Source organism: Sus scrofa, chromosome 9, assembly GCF_054392235.1.
Source record: "Sus scrofa isolate SSC_HxYL_T2T_F1_AM1 chromosome 9, Sscrofa_HxYL_maternal_Yorkshire_Landrace_v2.0, whole genome shotgun sequence".
NCBI classification, from domain to species: Eukaryota; Metazoa; Chordata; class Mammalia; order Artiodactyla; family Suidae; genus Sus; species Sus scrofa.
In genome coordinates, this window is record NC_139391.1 from 26,129,127 (window position 1) to 26,149,078 (window position 19,952).

General features: G+C 45.2%; 1 protein-coding gene across 1 annotated transcript; it reads left to right on the forward strand.

Moving 5' to 3' along the window:
• The first annotated feature begins 1,088 nt into the window (after positions 1-1,088).
• LOC100512298 (elongation factor 1-alpha, oocyte form-like) lies at positions 1,089-1,958 on the forward strand. The gene is made up of 3 exons (XM_084978235.1): positions 1,089-1,340; positions 1,518-1,752; positions 1,840-1,958. The coding sequence occupies exons 1-3, from the start codon at positions 1,137-1,139 to the stop codon at positions 1,956-1,958; spliced, it is 558 nt and encodes a 185-aa protein (XP_084834361.1). The 5' UTR covers positions 1,089-1,136.
• Positions 1,959-19,952: the final 17,994 nt, after the last annotated feature.

The following is a 19,952-nucleotide window of genomic DNA, read 5'->3' on the forward strand; positions in this document are numbered from 1 at the left end:
AGGGCTGGGGCCAGGGGTGGTGATGCAGGGAACCAGCTGCAGATTAGGAAGTGTCAGGGTTTCTTGCCCAAGGAGTGGGCCAGGGGTAGGGGGGTAGGGAGGTGGGAGGGATGGCAGAGGGGATAGATAGCTAAGTCCCCAAATGTTCTGGAGAAGGCCCACACAAGAGAAAGGAAGGATAAGCCAGGACTACTTGCAAATAGAGGCTGTGGCCCTGGAATTGTGACCCTTGCCAAGATGTGACCCTGGTAAAATTACCCTTCCCAGACTCTGGGCTAGGTCGTAAAGTGTGTGGGGCAGGGAGGTAGGGCTGGGCAGGAGCAGAGTCGAGGGAGGATGGAGAGAGGCAGGCCTGGAAACTTTGGCCTCACCCACCCCCACCATGCTCCTGTCTAGCAGTGACTGAAGGAAGGACCTGACGCCATGGGCAAAGAGAAGACACCCGTGATGTGGGCGGGTGTCAGAGTCTGGGAGCGGCAGGGAGCCAGGTGTGGGTCTGGAGGCAGAGCGCCGACAGCAGATGCCTTCTGAGGCCCGCGATGCGGCTGAAGCTGCAGGGCTGGACCCCTCCGCTCAATATCCCTCGCTCTACTCACCCGCCCCCGCTGCCCCTCCGCAGATGGGTAAGGGCTCCTTCAAGTACGCCTGGGTGCTGGACAAACTCAAGGCGGAGAGAGAGCGAGGCATCACCATCGACATCTCTCTGTGGAAGTTCGAGACCAGCAAGTACTATATCACCATCATCGACGCCCCGGGCCACAGGGACTTCATCAAGAACATGATCACCGGCACCTCCCAGGTCGAGCAACCTGTTCCCAGGGGCCTCTCTTTGCGGGGTGGGGTGGGGGTGGGGGTGGGGGGTGGTGTGCCAGGCCAGGTGCCAGGTTTGACAAAGTGCCAAACAAAGCCTCCAGCGTTTCCAATTTATCTGAAACACAGTAGATATGGCCTTTCGATCTTACCAGTTCTGCAAGGGGTCTCTGTCCTTGAGCCCAGGAACCAATACAACTTCCTGGAAGCCAGTTCCCACGGGGTGGGGGGGGCGCCTAGAATCATTCTGACTGCCCCTCTCCCTTCGGACAGGCATCGGCACTGTGCCCGTGGGCCGCGTGGAGACCGGCTTCCTGAAAGCCGGCATGGTGGTCACCTTTGCCCCCAACAACGTCACCACTGAGGTCAAGTCTGTGGAGATGTACCACGAGGCCCTGGCTGAGGCCCTGCCCGGTGACAACGTGGGCTTCAACGTGAAGAACGTGTCGGTGAAGGACATCCGTCGCGGCAACGTGGCCGGGGACAGCAAGAACAACCCCCCAATGGAGGCCAGCAGCTTTGTGGCGCAGGTAGGTGCGTCCCCCCCCGCCCCGGAGGTCGGGGGCCTTGGCTTCCGTGGTGATGGAAATGCTTCTTAGGAAGATCAGTCCCATTTCCACGGAGGCCCCTGATTGGTCGAGAGTTGGTTCGGATGCAGGAGCCATCAGATCCCTCCTAATTCTGTCCTCCCACCCCTCCCCCACCAGGTGATCGTCCTGAATCACCCGGGACAGATCCAAACCCGCTACTCCCCGGTGCTGGACTGCCACACGGCCCACATCTCCTGCGAGTTTGCTGAACTGAGGGAAAAGATGGACCGGCGCTCTGGCAAGAAGCTGGAGGACAACCCCAAAGCCCTGAAGTCGGGGGACGCGGCCATGGTGCAGATGGTGCCCAGCAAGGCCATGTGTGTGGAGACCTTCTCCCAGTACCCACCTCTAGGTGAGCCACACCCCTCCCCCAAAGGTGAAGGAGCCTTTTTCCTTTCGTGTCCCCTTCCAGAGCTCCCACTCTTCTTTCCTCTTCCAGGCCATTTTGCTGTAAAGGACTTGAGGCAAACAGTGGCTCTTTGCATCAAGGCGGTGGAGAAAAAGACAGCCACCATGGCCAAGGTCACCAAGGTGGCAGGAAAGGCCAGCAAGAAGTGAAGCATGGCCTCCCCCCGCCCCACCCCGTGCTTTAGTTTCCTCAACAGTTCCCACTCTATAAGACATTTCTGTGTATCGACTGAATAAAATGAATAATAAAACTGCAACTAGCTGTCTTGGTTTCTCCCAAGAAGGAAAGCTTGAGGTCAATTAGGAACCCCTGGGTAGATGAACAAATGAAGGCAGGCCCATAGGCTTCAGAGAGGTTTTATGCCCTGGGTGGTGAACTTGATCTGCAAGGTCCTACCTCCTTCTCCTACCCAGGATTCTGTCCCCTCCTTCTCCCAGTTCCCTCCAACCTAATCATCCCAGGCTGGTCCTCTCTAGGAGGAAGAGGAAATATTTGGGGATGTGATTAAAGTAAACTCACAACGGCATAGGGCAGGATCTCAGCACCAATAGGTTAGTCCAACAGTACCATGTGCTTCCTTCTCACCCACCCTTTCAAATGTATTTTTCTCTTATAAGTATAATTGATATACAATGTTGTATTTCAGATGTGCAGGAAAGTGATTCAGCTGTGTTTGTGTATGTATAATATGTACATTCTTTTCCAGATTCTTTTCCATGATAGGTTACTATAAGATTGCATATGGTTCCCTATGCTATACAGTGGGTTCTTTGTGGGATTTTTTTGGCTGTGCCTGTGGCATCAAAGTTCCCGGGCCAGGGATAAAACCCACATCACAGCCAGGAATCAAACCTGCATCACAGCAGTGACCCAAGCCATTGCAGTGACAATGCCAGACTCTTAACACCCTGCAGCACAAGAGAATTCCAGACCTTGTTTTTCTATTTTATGTATAGTAGTATCTGCTAATCCCAAACTCCTAATTTATCCCTGCCCCCCCATTTTTCCTTTTGTTGACCATAACTTTGTTTTCTATGAGTCTGTTTCTGTTTTGTAAATATGTTCATTTGTATCTTTTTTTTAGATTCCACTCATAAGTGATATATTTGTCTTTCTTTGACTTAATTCACTTAGTAGGATAATCTCTCAATTCATCCATATCACTGCAAATGGCATTATTTTGTTCATTCTTATGTCAGTATGTGTGTGTATCTATGTATATATACGTATATACACACATATATATAGATATACATACAACATCTTTATCCACTCATCTGTCATGGACACATTAATTTATAATGTCTTGGCTATTGTAAATAGCTCTGTGCGCATGTATCTTGTAATTAGAGTTTCCATCTTTATTGGGTATATGCCCATGAGTGGGATTTTATGGTACCTCTATTTTTAATATTTTAGGGAACTTCTGTAACTTTTTCATAGAGGCTGCACCAATTTACATCCACACCAACAGAGTAGGAGTTCTCTTTTCTCTGCACCCTCTCCAGTATTTATTTGTAGATCAAAGTAGGTTTTAAAGGACCTAGAGGGTCATCTAGTTGAAAATGAGACACTTTTTTAAAGTGGAATCCTTAACCATAATTTGCTGCCTCTCTCCTAGACCTCACTGGAGGAGATCCATTCACCTGTTCCCACATTTGCTCAGAGTTGACACGAAAGTGGGGAGTTGGTGGGACTAGCGCTCTTCATGATCCTTCCAAATCATTGCTTGTGGGTCTTCAAATAAAAGCTACTCCATCAAAGTTCTTGCCCTCCAAACAGTAAATGCTAATATCTACATTTACTGAGCTTTTAGTAAATGTACAACATTCTATCTGCTCTGAACACAATCTAATTTATTTCCATTTGTAGATGTCTATGCTGCAAGAAAAGAATGAATGTGACTACATGGCTATTGTGTGCCAACCCTGGGATTCAAATCTAGGTTATTTCTGAAACCTACACGTGTAATCCCACCCCGGCATTCCCGTCTTCCTCCGATTACTCCCCATATCACCTGTCACCTCCACATCCATGAAGGATGATATCTGTAGCCTCCGCTTACCTTACCTTCATCCTGGAGCAAGGGAGGGAAGCAAGGATGCTAGGAAGGGCAGATAGGAAAGGTTAGAAGGCCACTCTTGGTGGGGGCAGGGAGACAGAATTTAAACCATGGGAAGAAATAAGCCTCAGGAAGATGCAAGCACTGCTTCCTCTTCATTCTGGCACCATACCTCCCCGCAAAACACACAAACACACACACACACACATTCATAAACACAACACACTATCATTCTGACAACTGCAGATCCCACTGCTGAGAATTTTGCTTCTCTTCCCAGGCCCTTAGCTTTTGGCTTTTGATTTCATCTTTTGTCAAGAGCATCACTAAAAGACTCACCAAAAAGGAAGTTAGAAAGACCTGCCTGGTGGGTGCCAGCTGAGTGGACAGAAAAGAAGGCTGCCTCCTGTGGGGAGGCACAATCCATCCGTAGGGACAGGGCATGAAATTGGGGAACAAAAGGCCAGCTACTAATTGGCTGAAACCAGACAGAGGGGAAACGCAGGATCCAGGAAGCTCAGGATGACAGAGGAAAAGGGAAACATTTTTTCTTTCTTCAAAATTTACAAAGCATTTATAGAAATAGAAAGTTAGAGTTCCTGTTGCGGTTCAGCAGCAACAAGCCCAACTGGTCTCCATGAGGACACAGTTCCATCCCAGGCCTCACGCAGTGGGTTAAGGATCGGGCGTTGCCAGGAGCTGTGGTGCAGGTCACAGACATGGCTCAGATCCCAGGTTGCTGTGGCTGTGGTGTAGGCCAACAGCTGTAGCTCCGATTTGACCCCTAGCCTGGGAACTTCTATATGCCGCGGGTGTGGCCCTAAAAAGCAAAAAAAAAAAAAAAAAAAAAAGAAAAGAAAAGAAAGAAAGTTAGTCATCTCCTTTCTCTTGCCCCTGCCTAATCAATTGCCTGAAAAAAAAAAAATCTGAATTACTGTCCTCTGAGTTATCCAACTAAGCCAATGCAGTGAAAAAATAAACCACAAGCAGAGGCTGTGTTTGGGGGGGAAAAAAGAGAATGCATCTTCAGTTTTCAAACTCAGAAGTGAATGCCATATCCCTACTAAAGAATATTTACACACACACAGCACACACTAAATAGGAAAAGAATCTAGATAAGTATCTTTGTGTCTTTCCTATAGCTTGTATCCCAGGCAGAAGAGATGTTTCAAGTTCTAACAGGAGACTGGCTTGAAAGAGAATCTCTGAAGGATTTCAATAGCTTTCTGAATAAGGCAAAACTCAAACTGTCAACAAGATTCCTATTTTTTTTTCTTATTTTCCCTCACTCTTCTTCTATTTTTCCTTTGTTTTTTTCTCCCTTGATGCGCCCCTGATCTTTTCCCTTTTTCTACTGTCCCTCCCTTTTTCCCTTCTTCACAAAAATTCCTAAAACCAAGCAGCCAGGAAGAGTGCTTTGACTGTATCACAGTGCTCGGGGAATTAGGAAGAATACATGTCATACCTCATTAGAAGATTGATGGCCCAGAAAAAAAAAAAAATCTAAATAAGAGACCTGGAGCAGAATACCAGGAGCTGCCAGAGAATTGCTCATCACTAGGAGATGAGAAGAGCTGCAGCTTTGGGGCTGGTTTTGCAACATCAGCTGCGTTGATGATAACTTTCACTGAGGTTAGCACCATAGGCATAAGGCCAAGCCTGCTCCAGTCCTCAATAAATATTACTTGATTAGGATATTTTGACAGAACACTTACGCAAGCCAGCGTGACCTTTGGGTCAGAGACCCAGTGGCAAAAAGGACCTGGATAACTGCAGAGATATCATTTCTATGAGTTTGAGCATCCACGTGGAAATCTCAGAGGGTCAGTAAGGAACCTGGCGTTAGGGTTTAGGTAAAGCAAATAACACCCACTGTGTGCCCAAGCCTTTGTCGCCAAGCTTGCAGCCCCTACCCTGGAGGCCTCCAAGTCTGCTGGGGAGGTAACATGAAAAATCTATATATACACACACATACACACAGATAAACCCAACAATGAGGTTAAGAATATATACGGAAAAATTTACTCTGATTTTTTTTTCTTTTCTTTTCAGGGCCATACCTATCACATATGGAAGCTCCCAGGCTAGGGGTCAAATCAGAGCTGCAGCTGCCAGCCTAAGCCATAGCCATGGCAATACCGGATCCGCGACACATCTGCAACCTATGACGCAACATGTGGCAACAATGAATCTTTAACCCACTGAGTGAGGATGGGGATGGACCCGCAACCTCACAGATACTAGTCAGGTTCTTAACCTGCTGAGCCACAATCGGAACTCCCATTTACTCTACTTTAATGAATAGAAACAGCTTCCTAAGAACCTACAACCTTGACTTCTGCCCTAACCAGCCACATCCCTTCTCACCTCTCAGCTCCCATCTGTGGGCATCCATCCACCCAAATGTTGACCTTACTCCTACCAAGACAGTTACCAAGATTCCTCACCTCGCAAAACTCCCAGTGTGACCCTGACCTTGGCAGCTAGGGGTGCCTTGGTTCTTTGTGATTCCCCAAGCTTCTCACTTTTAGCCTATGTCTGATCAGGAAAGTCATTCACTCCTTGTTCCTGCCTGGACTTGAGGTCAGCTGATGTCTGTCTGTTCCTGTCCGCGAATATCCGACTCTCATGATCTTTGGCTCACCCTTACCTAGTGATCTGGCTAATGCCCAGACCCCAGATGTCTCCTACTTTACCCTTGGCCTGATGGAGTCCTACTCAGTGTCCTGCTGAGTTGGAAAGTCAAGATCCAGTATTCTTGCCCCAGTTAAGTGAGTTATGTTATAATGGGAAAATGGGGAGAGGGTGGATTTACTCTTGCTGTGGTGTGTTACCCTCATGTAGGTGAAATTACCCAACAAGTGCCTGTAAGCCTTAGGATCCAGGAAGAGGTCCCCGTGGCTTTAAGAGACCAATCAAAGGGCCACTATATCAGAACACGCCTCTTCCTTTTCTCATTATAAAATGAACTACAGAACCCCAGAGAAGTCAGAGAGTATTACTGCGACCTTGAAGAGCTCCAAAAAGTGCTGAAGCTAAGCCCTCTAATTGTCAGGAGGTACCAGTGTGCTGGGTCTGCTTCCTTTTGGAGCTCACGTCTGCAGGAGGAGAGGGCAGTGGACAGCTAACAAAGGGGACAGCCCATGCTTCCTGCCTTCCTTCTTTCTCTTGATCTGTAACCAGGATGTGGAAATACTGCTCCTACCTTGCAGGGGAGGCTGAGGAAATATTGTGGGTCAGTCTCCCCACCGGATCAGAAGCCTCTGGGGAGGAGGCAGCAGCTTATTTATCTTCATGCAATGTTTAGGCCAGAACTTGGCACATAGCAACAGCTTGATTAATGTTGGATGAACAAATGATTAGGACTCTGTTTTATTCCATTCTGAATCTTCTAATGAAATATTCCTTCAATAAGTAGTCTTGGATTGAATGCAAATGTCACTAACAGAGGTTAGGGAGACCTTCCTGACATGTTGGTTTAAGAGACCCAAAATATTTAACTGAAGCCATGATTCTTCTTCTGCTTAGGCAGCATAAGATATCTGGCCAAAAGCAAATTCCTCTGCACCCAGTCTAACCTAGATCTTAAGGCTTCCTTTAAGGTTGATGTCACTGAGCTGTAACCTTCAGTCTGATATTGAAAGGTTGGGGTCTCAGGCTCAACCAAGGTTGAGAGCAACCAGTGGAAGACAATTGAGGAAGAATTTGTCATTTGGCAGAATACTGTAAACCAGCTATAATGGAAAAAATAAAAATCATTTAAAAAAAAGAATTTGTCATTTGGACACATTTCAAATATTGATGTAAAAACTGATACTGCGTTTTCTTCTAACATGGCTCAAATACTAATGGAGAAAGGCAAGTCTCTACCTCCCTGTCCCCTCCCCCTACCCCCGCCCTACATGAGTAATTCTGAAGCCCTTAATTGGAATCTTAAAAAACAGCGATAAGGAGGAGCTCCTGTTGTGGCACAGTGGAAACGAATCCGACTAGGAACCATGAGGTTGTGGGTTCCATCTCTGGCCTTGCTCAGGGGGTTGAGGATCCGGCATTGCCGTGAACTGTGGTGTTGGCGCAGATGTGGCTCAGATCCCATATTGCTGTGGCTGTGGTGTAGGCTGGTAGCAACAGCTCCGATTAGACCCCTAGCCTGGGAACCTCCATGTGCCGTGGGTATGGCCCTAAAAAGACAAAAAAAAAAAAAAAAAAAAATAATGCAGATGGAGGAGTTACTTTCATGGTGCATCGGAAACGAATCTGACTAATATCCATGAGGAAACAGGTTCAATCTGTTGCCACGACCTCTGGTGTAGGTTGAAGACGGGCTCAGATCCCGAGTTACTGTGGCTGTGGCGTAGGCCAGCAGCTATAACTCTGAATGGACCCTTAGCCTGGGAACCTCCATATGCCACAGAGGCAGCCCTAAAAAGAAAAAAGAAAAAAAAATGCAGATAGATTTTTGGCTCCAACCCAAAGATCCTGATTTAATTGATCTGGGATAAGACCTGGGCATCATTATTTTTTAGAAGCTGCTAATGTGAGTGCAGAGATTGAAAAGATAACTTTCTGGAACAAGGACAGATAAATTATTGTGGAAAGAGCAATAAATAAGTGGTCAGAAGATAGTTTTGCCTTCAAGGTCTGCTACTTCCTGTTTGACCTTGTCGACATCACATAAATTCTCCAAAACTGATCATGGAGATAATATTATCTGGCTTAAAGGATAGTCAAAAGGATCAAATAAGATAATGTAAGTAAAAGGGCTTTTTAAGCCATAAAGCACTTCATCCTTCTGAAGATAACAAAGCCTGGGGTTAGCAGCGTGGTTGGTCTACAACCCTTTCCAAGATTGTGCAGTGCCTGGGGGTGGGGTGGAGAATTTGGACCTGGGAATACAACGGAATATGATGTTAATTATAACAAGACTTTGCCCTCTTTCTCCAAATGAGAAAAGAGAAATTTTTTCTCCAGGTCAACAATCCATCAAACCTCAAGGCAAACTGAAACAGCCACACAATGTATCTGATACGTAAACAGCTGGTGGGGTTTCTTTTCTCTTCTCTTTTTCTCTTTTCTCTTCTCTTCTCCTCTTTTCTTTTCTTCCCCCAACAGCTTATGGAGTTCCAGGGCCAGGGATCGGATCCCAGCTGCAGTTTCAACCTTCACCACAGCAGCAGCAACGATATCCTTAACCCACTGTGCCAGGCCAGGGTCGAACCTGCATGCCAGCGCTCCAGAGGAGCCACCAATCCCTTTGCGCCACAGCAGGAACTCCAGGAATTATTTTCTAAATACAATTTCTGCTTCCCAAATGTGTCTCCCTCCTGATCCTACAATACTCTCCCTCTGACTGGTCTTCGAGGTAGATTGGAATAGTTCATAACTCTAATCATGCAGGTCCTGGGTACTGAGTTTAATTTGGCTGTTTGTGCCATAGGATGCTGGGATATTAGCAAACCTTTAGTCCCTGGCACCGTAAATCAGTCTGAATGTCAGCCAATGAAAGTGTTGATGTGGGTTAGCCTTCTGTCCACAAATACCACTCATTATTTCTGTCATAAGTAAATATAAAAAATAAATGCTGCATTTACTTTTTTATTTTAAATGATTTTTATTTTGTTCCATTATAGCTGGTTTACAGTGTTCTGTCAATTTTCTACTGTACAGCAAGGTGACCCAGTCACACCTACATATATACATTCTTTTTCTCAAAATGTTGCATTTAAACACTACTTCACGGCAGGCCTTAAATATGACTTGTGAAGTTTTATAAATGCTGCTCTGATTTCCTCTCCCTTCAGCGCTCATACACACTTTTTTGGTGGCTGTGGTCACAGGCTGTTCCAAGATTTCTTTCTTTCTTTTTTTTTTTTTTCTTTTTACGGTCATACCTGCAGCATATGTAAGTTCCTAGGCCAGGGTTCAAATTGGAGATGCAGTCAAGGCGCATCTGCGACCTACACCACAGCTTTCAGCAACGTGGGATCCTTAACCTATGGAGCGAACCCACATCCTCATGGACAATGCGTCAGGTTCTTAGCTCGCCGAGCTGCAAGGGGAACTCCCAAGATTTCTTTAAACAGTGGTTCTCAACCTTTGTCCCATTATTTGAGAGTTTAATCTCCCAGGCCCCACCTCAGATTTAGCGGTTCAGAATCTGCATTTGAAGTTGCATTTTCTACAGGCGATTACTATACACATTAAAGTCTGAAAAGCCCCATCTGACAAATCTCTCACTGAATCCCCCCAAATCAAAGTTCCCTTCTCATCGATAAAGCAGCAGAGACTCGGATGGGAGCAATTACATGACTAGGTCAGGACCACACAGCTAGTTACTGACCATCTCTGCTCTGCTGATTCCAAGAGCAGCGCACTTCCCCCCACCCCCACCCAGGACATTGCCTTTGCTTTCGGGGTTGGTTTGTTTATCAAATGACATTGATGTAATTTATTTTACATCTTCTTCTGCACAAGGCAGCTTCTCGGGGATTATTCTTAAAAATTCAACTGCAAGGAGAAGTAAAACAGAAAAGTTGTGAGACACACCAGCCAGAAAACAAAGGTGAAGAAGAGTAAGATTTCCACCGATAACGACCTTTATAAGAAAGCCGGAGAAAGTCTTCAGTCTATGGATTTCTGGTAACCCTGGAAACCTGCACCTCTAGAACAGGGATAAAAATCCTTAAAGGACTGGGATGAAGATTAGTAACATAATTAGATAGAAAGCAGATGGAATCCTTTGAGAAGGAAATCAATACCCACACAGATGCTGAATGCCAATATAGAAAAGAAGCCCCACCCCCTCCACCCCTCTCAATGCTGAGGCCATGCCCAGCTGCAAAGCACTGGCCTGGCCGAGGTGGGGCTGAGCACCTGGGCTTTGCTGATGACATAGCTCCCTACCGTCTTGCACTTCTGCCCTGCCTGATCCAAACTCTAAATGCCAGAGGCTGAAGGAGCAGCATTGCATGAAGGAAATGAACTGGAGGAGGTATGGGGAGACTAACTAGCTATGAGACCTTACATAAGTTACCTACTATCTCTGAATCTCAGTTCTGGCCTCCATAAGATGTGGGATAATAAAACTGCCCTCATCATGGACTTTGATTTTTTTTTTAATTTTTTCATTTTTTGCTTCTTAGGGCTGCCGCCTCAGTATATGGAGGTTCCCAGGCTAGGGGTCAAATTGGAGCTGTAGCCACTGGCCTATGCCACAGCCACAGCAACGCTGGATCTGAGCCACGTCTGTGACCTCCACCACAGCTCAAGGCAATGCTGAATCCTTAACCCAATGAGTGAGGCCAGGGATAGAACCCGCGTCCTCATGGATGCTACTCAAATTCGTTTCTGCTGAGCCATGATGGGATCTCCCCATCATGGACTTTTAAAGAATTAGCTATGTTGGAGTTCCTGTTGTGACTCAGTGGTTAACGAATCTGACTAGGAACCATGAGGTTGTGGGTTTGATCTCTGGCCTTGCTCAGTGGGTTAAGGATCCGGTGTTGCCATGAGCCGTGGTGTAGGTTGCAGACGCGGCTTGGATCTCACATGGCTGTGGCTCTGCGTAGGAGGGCAGCTACAGCTCCAATTCGACCCCTAGCCTGGGAACCTCCATATGTGGTGGGAGCAGCCTAAGGAATGGCAAAAAGACAAAATAATAATAATAATAATAATAATAAATAAAAATAAAGGATTAGCTATGTTAATCCATGTGATAATGCTTAGAAGTTCATGATTTTATTGTCGTGAATCTTGATGATATGTACGGTGTTATAATTACTAGTTTTTTCCTGGCCATGCTGGCATAGGCCCTTGAAATTCACTCTCTCTGGCTGAAAGTAGCCCAGTGCTATGCAGAAGTCTGCTTGAATTATGTGTCAAGCTGAGTGCTAACAAATACTGGAGGCTGTGATAAATACAAGCTGTTTAGAAGAGACTGGGAATAATCCAGAAAGAGCCCCCAAACAAAAGAGCTCCCCCACTAGCAAGCCACACTGCTTCATATTCCACTTATTATGGCAGCCTTCACTTAGCTGAAGCATTGTCCTGGGAAAACTTTGACATGCAAATATTCCTAGGAAATACTAACATATTGACCGGTTACCAGTCTCTTACACTTTCATCTGAATTAGTCTAAAAAAAATGAATTAATCTATCCACAGAGTCCTCCAGTATTGCTCTTAAGGATGACACTCAACCAAGGGAATTGAATGGAAATTTTGACAGTGGAGAAGAAAGAATTTTGGAGACGAAGACCATAGCTTGAGAGGCAGACCTGGGAAGAGAGCTACAGGGAGAGGCAAGAGGTCACTGCAGGCCCCTTGGGAGATAAAAGTCCCAAACTAGTGAGATGAACACTAAGTAAAGGAATGGTAGTTGGTAGTTCAGTGGGTTAAGGATCTGGCATTATCACTACCATGGCTTGGGTTCAGTTTCTGGCCCAGGAACTTCTGCATGCTGAAGGAGTGGCCAAGAAAAGAAAAGAAAAAAAGAAACAGTAGAAAGTGTTGAACCAATCTCACTTTCTACTTTCTCTCAAGGTCTAAAAGGGCAAGAATTGGATCCTGTGTTCCTTTGCCTGAACCAGTAATTAGCCTTTTCTTCATTGTTGCAGAGTTTAATCTGCAATTGCTCCAGGGAATGGGAAAACAAAACTAACTTAACAATCATGACTTTGCTCAATGTAAATCATTATTTATCACAGACAAGTTACCATCTGCAAGGCTCTCCAAACTGCACCATCTTTTTATCAAAAGCCCTTTAAACTGAGTTGGAAGGGTTTTATACAATCTGTTACCTCTTTTGAGAAAAGGGCATTCAAGGTTCTAAAAAGGATCCTCTAAGGCTGGAGACACGGAAGGTGTCCTAGAGCCCACTGCTGGTGCAACAGCCTGCTGCCTCAGTTTCTCCAGGGTGATCAGGGTCTACAGCGCTGAAGACAAGACAATGTGAGAACAACGCTGACCACGTCAAACACACAAAATGGTAACTCGCATTCTCCTGAGGGACCCTACTGAGTTCTGTTTCCCAAGCTTGCATATTTGTGACCCTTTAAACAATCCAGTTCATTCCTGTCCCAGCCAGTCACAGGTCAGTGGATGAAAACCACCCAGGGTATCCATGGAGACCACCCTTGACCCCACCTTGCTCTGAATGCCTGTATTCCTTCAGCTCTGGTGGATTCTAGCCTCACTGGTCTTCCTTTCCAATTCTGCCTCTGCTTTCATCCATCACAACTGACTTGTAAATTTAGATCCCCAATTTTTTCCTCAGAGCTCTTGACTCATTGTAGTAAACTGATTTAGTCGTCACCAAATACTCTGGTCCTCCTCCCTAAGAGAGGATTATGAAAGTGTGCCCTGGAGTTCCTGCTGCGGCTCAGTGGGTTACGAACCTAACCAGTATCCATGAGGATGCGGGTTCGATCCCTGGCCTTGCTCAATGGGCAAAGGATCCAGTGTGGCGGGAGCTGTGGTGTAGGTCACAAATGTGACTTGGATCCTGAGTTGCTGTGGCTGTGGCATAGGCTGGCAGCTGTAGCTCTGATACAACCCCTAGCCTGGGAACTTCCATATGCCACAGGTACGGTCCTAAAAGCAAAAAATTTAAAAAAAGAAAAAGAAAAGTCTACCCTCCTGAGCTTCAGAGCAGCTATGGGCTCACATGGCCAATGGAAAGTGGGCAGAAGTGACACTAGGAACATGGTTTGCCATCTTTTCTTTTCCCTCTTTTTTTCTTCTAAGGGCCACATCTGCGGCATATGGAAGTTCCCAGGCTAGGTGTTGAATGGGAGCCACAGCTGCCAGCCTACACCAGAGCCACAGCAACGCTGGATCCGAGTTGCATCTGCAGTCTACACCACAGCTCATGGCAACGCCAGATCCTTAACCCACTGAGAGAGGCCAGGGATCGAACCCACATCCTCATGGATCCTAGTTGGGTTCATTAGCTTCCTTAACGACAGGTAGTATTCCCAGGAGAAGCTATTCAGCCTGATCCCACTATGCAGATGTGGAACAGAGTGGCAGCTGACCAATTTTTGGACACAGAATGAGAAATAAACCTTTATTATCATAAACATTGGGATTTGGGAGTCTTATTTGTTACTGTAGTATAACTGATTCACACATCCTTGGATTCCTGCCACATACAGCAACTTCAGACAGACAGACCACTAGACTTAAACTCTAGCCCCAACACACCATGATGGTCAGCGTGGGATGAGAGAGCCACCAGCCAGGCAAAAGCAACATACTCATATATCCTCTGACAACTCAGCACCTGGATGGAGGTGTGGAATCTGAGAACCTTGAGTTCATCTGTATTTCTGGGTTTAAGACTCTTACCAAAATCTCATCCCAGAATCGAGCATCCTATGTGATACCAGGGTCCCCTCTGCGTAAACTAAGCATTAACATATGAGAAGCCTGTAGTGGACTCACTTTAAGGGGTCTCTTTCAGGCTTTATAAGAAGAAATAACCCATCTGGCCTTGCCTAAGCCTTCTACTCATCTAGAAAATTACTAAACTCTGGAGTTCCCATCGTGGCTCGGTGGTAACAAACCTGACTAGGATTCATGAGGATGCGGGTTTGATCCCTGGCCTCACTCAGTGGTTTATAGATCTGCTGTTGCTGTCACTGTGTTATAGGCCAGCAGCTACAGCTCCGAGTTGACCCCTAGCCTGGGAACTTCCATATGCCGTGGGTGCAGCCCTTTAAAAGAAAAAAAAAGGAACATAAAATACTGAGCTTTGTCCAATACTACAGAATTAAGTTTCTAAAACCCCAGCAGATCACTAGAGGTGCTGCTTTCTATGTCAAATTTTCTTCACATATAGATTTTCCTTTCTTCTCTTTATCACCTTCTCAACCATGGAAATAAGTGGCAAAGTCAAAAGAGCGCTGCCCCAGACCTGGTGATGGTTGGTCCTGACGATGCCCCATTCCCCCAGTGTAACCCGGGGACCATTTGCACTCTCCAGGGTCTGGGGCCTTCCCCTCCTTGTCTGTACGTCTGGGATAACTTCAGAGATGGCACTGTTTAGAGGAGTGTCTGACACTAAGCAGCCCTTCTCCAGATCGTGTCTGCTCACTCTTACGGCATTTTCCAAGGCCTGGATTTCTTCCTTATTGATAACAGATGCATTCCAGGGAGGTAGATTTGGGAGAGGCATTTCCTGCATTAAGTTAATGTGCTAAAAGTGTGTATTTCTGTTTCTCCTCCCATCTCTATCCCACTCTTCCAGGAAACCTTGGTACCTTTGTTAGGGGACCATTCACTGAAACTGCCCACCTTGGCTGGGCATGATAATAGCTGCTTGCATGAGTTGTTTCACAACAGGAGGCCCTGCTAAGGCACATGGTTCTGCCCTGAAGACTAGCAGGGAGAATCTAGGAGGGGCCAACAGGAGGGAAGAGACCACCAACCTCCCAGAATCCTTGGCGCTGGAATCCATCTTGATTGAGAGCTGAACATGCCACCGAAAAGAACTCTAAGTCAGATCAAGCACGGGCTGAGCAAGATGATCGGCCAGAGACAACCTGGAAGCTAACCCCATTCCCATAAAACCTGAGACTATGAGCCACATAGCAGAGCAGTTCTCCTGGGTTCCCCTACCCTGTTGCTCTCCACCTGGTCACCCCTCCTCAATAAAGTCTTTTGCTTTGTCAGCATATATGTCTCCTGGGACAATTAATTTCCAAGGGTTAGAGCTCATTCTCAGGCCCTGGAAGGGATCCCCCTTCCTGCAACACCTTGAGGGTGGAAGCCATGATGGAGTCAAGTATCGACCAAATGGCTCAGCCTGGGAGAGCGCCCATTACAGGCTGTTAAATAAGATAATAAAAGAACGGATTCAAAATGGGAAGTTTTACAAAGTAATTCACTATTATTTATTCTTTCCACTTCTGTTCCCTTAGTTCCCTTTCAGTTCATACATCAATGCTAGATTCACTTGCAGCAGTCAGCAAATGAAGGGACCGAGGGACTGAGAGAGAGAGAGTGTGTGTGTGTTACACCCTGAACTCTTTGGAAGAGGAGGGTACGTCAAAAATATACTTATGTTCAAGAAATGATCTCTGTTGAAATAAAGTTGGAGAGGGGCTTCTGCACCTTTGTGGCTAGTCACCATGCATCATTCTTTAACTCCTCCCTGCCCCAAGGGGTTCAGCCATGAACACACTGATTCTGCTGTGCTGCCTCATTTTCACTGTGTTCAGGGTGTACGCAATGTATTAGCAGGAGTGTGACAGCCACGCAGTGGTCTAAATTATACATGAAATCATAATAAAAATTTTAAAAGGTAACCAACATCCCTGCCTGTGTTCAATTTTGTAGATTGTGAAAAATAACAAGCTTTTGGGTTTGTTCTTAAATAGATCCTGGATCTTTCTCTTACGTGGCCTCAGCGTCTGTCTGGTATTCAATCAGACCCCTGCTTTGATACACCTGTTCAGCTGGGATGGGGGTGGGGGGCCCCTCCACACTCTCCCGCAAAGCTTGGAATGGTGATCCAAGCTTTCCAGGTGATCTGGGTCCACTGAGGTGGGGAAAGTCATTATTATCACCCAAGGCCTCACACTGAAGTGCTCTGGAAATACAGGGTAGTTTTCTCCCCAAAAGTACATTCAGAGAGTAAAGTGCAGTATTTTGCAAATTGTGTTCTGTGACCACCTGCCTCAAAACCCCTGGGATGGGTGGGTAAAATGCTGATTTCTGGGCCATGGCCTAGATGAGTTGGGTCAGAATTTCAGGAAGGATGCAGAGGAAATAGTATTTTTAATAAACTCCCCAGGAAACTCTTCCACACATGAAACTCTGAGAATCACTAGTACACCCATTAATAACATGGGATCTACAGTCAGACGGGACCTATTTTGAATTGTCACTAGCTGTATGAACTTATTAGGCAAGTTATTTCCCTAGACCTCAATTCCCACACATCTAAAAAATTACCCCACGGTGTGCTGGACACATAAAATGAAATGAGGTTATGCACGCAAAAAGTGCTTCTCCAACTCCATGTGCGTAGAGGTCACCTGGGGATCTTGTTGAAGTGCAAATTCTGACTCCGTGAATGTGGGTCGAAGACTGAGATTCTTTTTCTAGCAAGCTCTCTGGTAAAGTCAATATCCACACTTAATCAATTTGGAATAAGTGTTAGCTATTCCATTATAAAAATTGGCTTAGCCATACAACTCAACGTAAAAAAAAAAAAAAGATTAAAAAATGGGCAGAGAATGTGAATAGACATTTTTCTAAAGAAAACATACACATGGCCAAGAGACACATGAAATGATGCTCAACACCACTAAGCGTGAGGGAAATGCAAATGCAAATCAAAACCACAATGAGGAGTTCCCGTCGTGGCGCAGTGGTTAACGAATCCGACTAGGAACCATGAGGTGGCGGGTTCGATCCCTGCCCTTGCTCAGTGGGTTAACGATCTGGCGTTGCCATGAGCTGTGGTGTAGGTCACAGAAGCGGCTTGGATCCTGCGTTGCTGTGGCTCTGGCGTAGGCTGGTGGCTATAGCTCCTATTAGACCCCTAGCCTGGGAACCTCCATATGCCATGGGAGCGGCCCAAGAAACAGCAAAAAGACAAAAAAAAAAAAAAAAAAAAAAAAAAAAAAAAACAACAAAAAAAAACCCACAATGAGATACTACCGTACACCTATCAAAATAGCTATTATCAAAAAGGCAGTAAATAACAAGTGTTGATGAGGATATGGAGAAAAGTGCACTGTTGGTGGGAATGTAAATTGGTACAACCACTATGGAAACCAGTATGGAAATTCCTCGAAAAATTAAAAATTGAACACTATACAATCCAATAATTCCATTCCTGGGTATTTACCCAAAGAGAATGAAAATACTAATTCAAAAAGATGTATGTACCCCTATTGTCACTACAGCATTATTTACAATTGCCAAGATATGGAAGCAACCTAAGTGCCCATCAGCAGATAAAGAAGATGTGGCATTTATATATACACGGTGCATAGTTAACCATAAAAAGTAATGAAATCTTGCCATCTGCAATAACCTGAATGGATCTAGAGGGTATTACACTAAGTGAAATAAGTGAGACAGAGAAAGACAAATGCTGTATGATTTCATTTATATCTGGAATCGAAAAATAAAACAAATGAACAACTATAACAAACAGAAACAGAGTTATAAATACAGAGAATAAACAGGTGGTTACCAGAGGAGAAGGGGACAGGGGGAAGGAAAGAAATAGATGAAGGAGATTAAGCGGTACAAACTTCCAGGTGCAAAATAAATGAGCCACGGGTATTAACCAGACAGTGTGGAAAATATAGCCAATAACTGTATAATATATTTGTATAGTGATAGATCATAACTAGACTTATCATGATGATCATTTTTAAATGTATAGAAAGATGAAATCACTACATTGAGCACCAGGAATTGATATAGTGCTACAAGTCAATTACACTTCAAAAATAAACAAACACATAGAAAAAGAGATCAGATCTGTAGTGACCAGAGGTGGGGTGTGGGGGAAGGGGAATTGGATGGAGGCAGTCAAAGGGTACACACTTGCAGTTAGTTATTAGTAAGTGCTGGGGATATAAATGTACAACATTGTAAATATAATTAACACAGCTGTATGTTACATATGAAAGTTGTCAAGAGAGCAAATCCTGAGAGTTCTCATCACAAGCGAAAATATATTGTTTTTTGATTTCTTTAATTTTGTATATATAAGAGATGATGGATATTCACTGAATTTATTATGACAATCATTTCACGATGTACGTAAGTCAAATCATTATGCTGTATTCCTTATACAGTGCTGTGGGTTGGGTATCTGGCGTTGCCATGAGCTGTGGTGTAGGTCACAGACGTGGCTCAGATCCCAAGGGCTGCTGTGGTGTAGGCCAGCAGCTGTAGCTCTGATTTGACCCCAGGCCTGGGAACTTCCATATGCCATGGGTGCAGCCCTAAAAAGCAAAAAATAAAAAATAAAAATAAATAAATAAAATTTTGATACTCAACATGTGGTCCATGGACCAGCAGTATCAGCATCACCTGAGCGCTTGTAGACTCTCAAAGCCACTGAATAAGCATCTGTCTTTTAACAAGACACCCTCCTGCCACCGCCATCCACCCAGTGATTCCTATGCAAAGTTTACAAAACACTGTTTATGGCACTAAAAAATTGTAGGGAAGTGTTTATAGGGTGAAATAACATTTTGTCCTTTAGGATCATACAGTTTCACTGGAAAGGAGCAAGGCTTATATTATACATGAACAATTAGAGATGGGTACAAAGCCAACAAAATCAGATGCTAAGTGGTGTCCACTCTTTTCCATTAAAAAAACAACAGCAGTAGCAGCAACATTATTTGACATTCTTTCTAGCTCTGATTAGAATAATCAGTGCTCTCCAAATGTGTTCACAATCAAAAAAATGATAATATTTACACACCATGGTGGGATAAAAAGATGGGGCTGTTCAGGACCAGAATCAATTGTTTGTGGGTACGGCTTCTGAAACTTTAAGCAATCACCTTGGCATCTTGTGAAAATGCAGATGCTGAGATGAGGACTGAAATTCTGCATTTCTAACAAGCTCTCAAAAGATGCTTCTTGTCCATGGAGAGAACTTTGAGGCATAAGGGTTGGGGATCCAGGCACCCACTCCAGACCCTGTACCGGCAGCCCTGAGAGCCAGAGAGGAATAAATATCTCAGGACACCTCAACACATCTGCAGCAATGGAGGGGAAGTGCTATCCTCAGGCGTATTAATTTGAGTGAACTCCTCATTTATATTGGGACCAGAAAGTATTGTCACTTCACCTGCGGGCATCTTTAGTGCCTGATGCACAAGGGGTGAGGGTGGCTGGGAAGACATCTGCCTCTGTGCATAAATACAGCATCACTTTGTGGTGAGATACATGTCAGCCAATACTGCTGACAGGGGAGGGGAAATAGCTGGTGATTATACCATTTTGCAAGTGGGGAAACCTGTCATCCTGATTCTCCAGAACTGTGCGGTTATATTCCTTGGCATGTCTCTGGAGCAGAACAATGTGAGTGCACAGCTTCT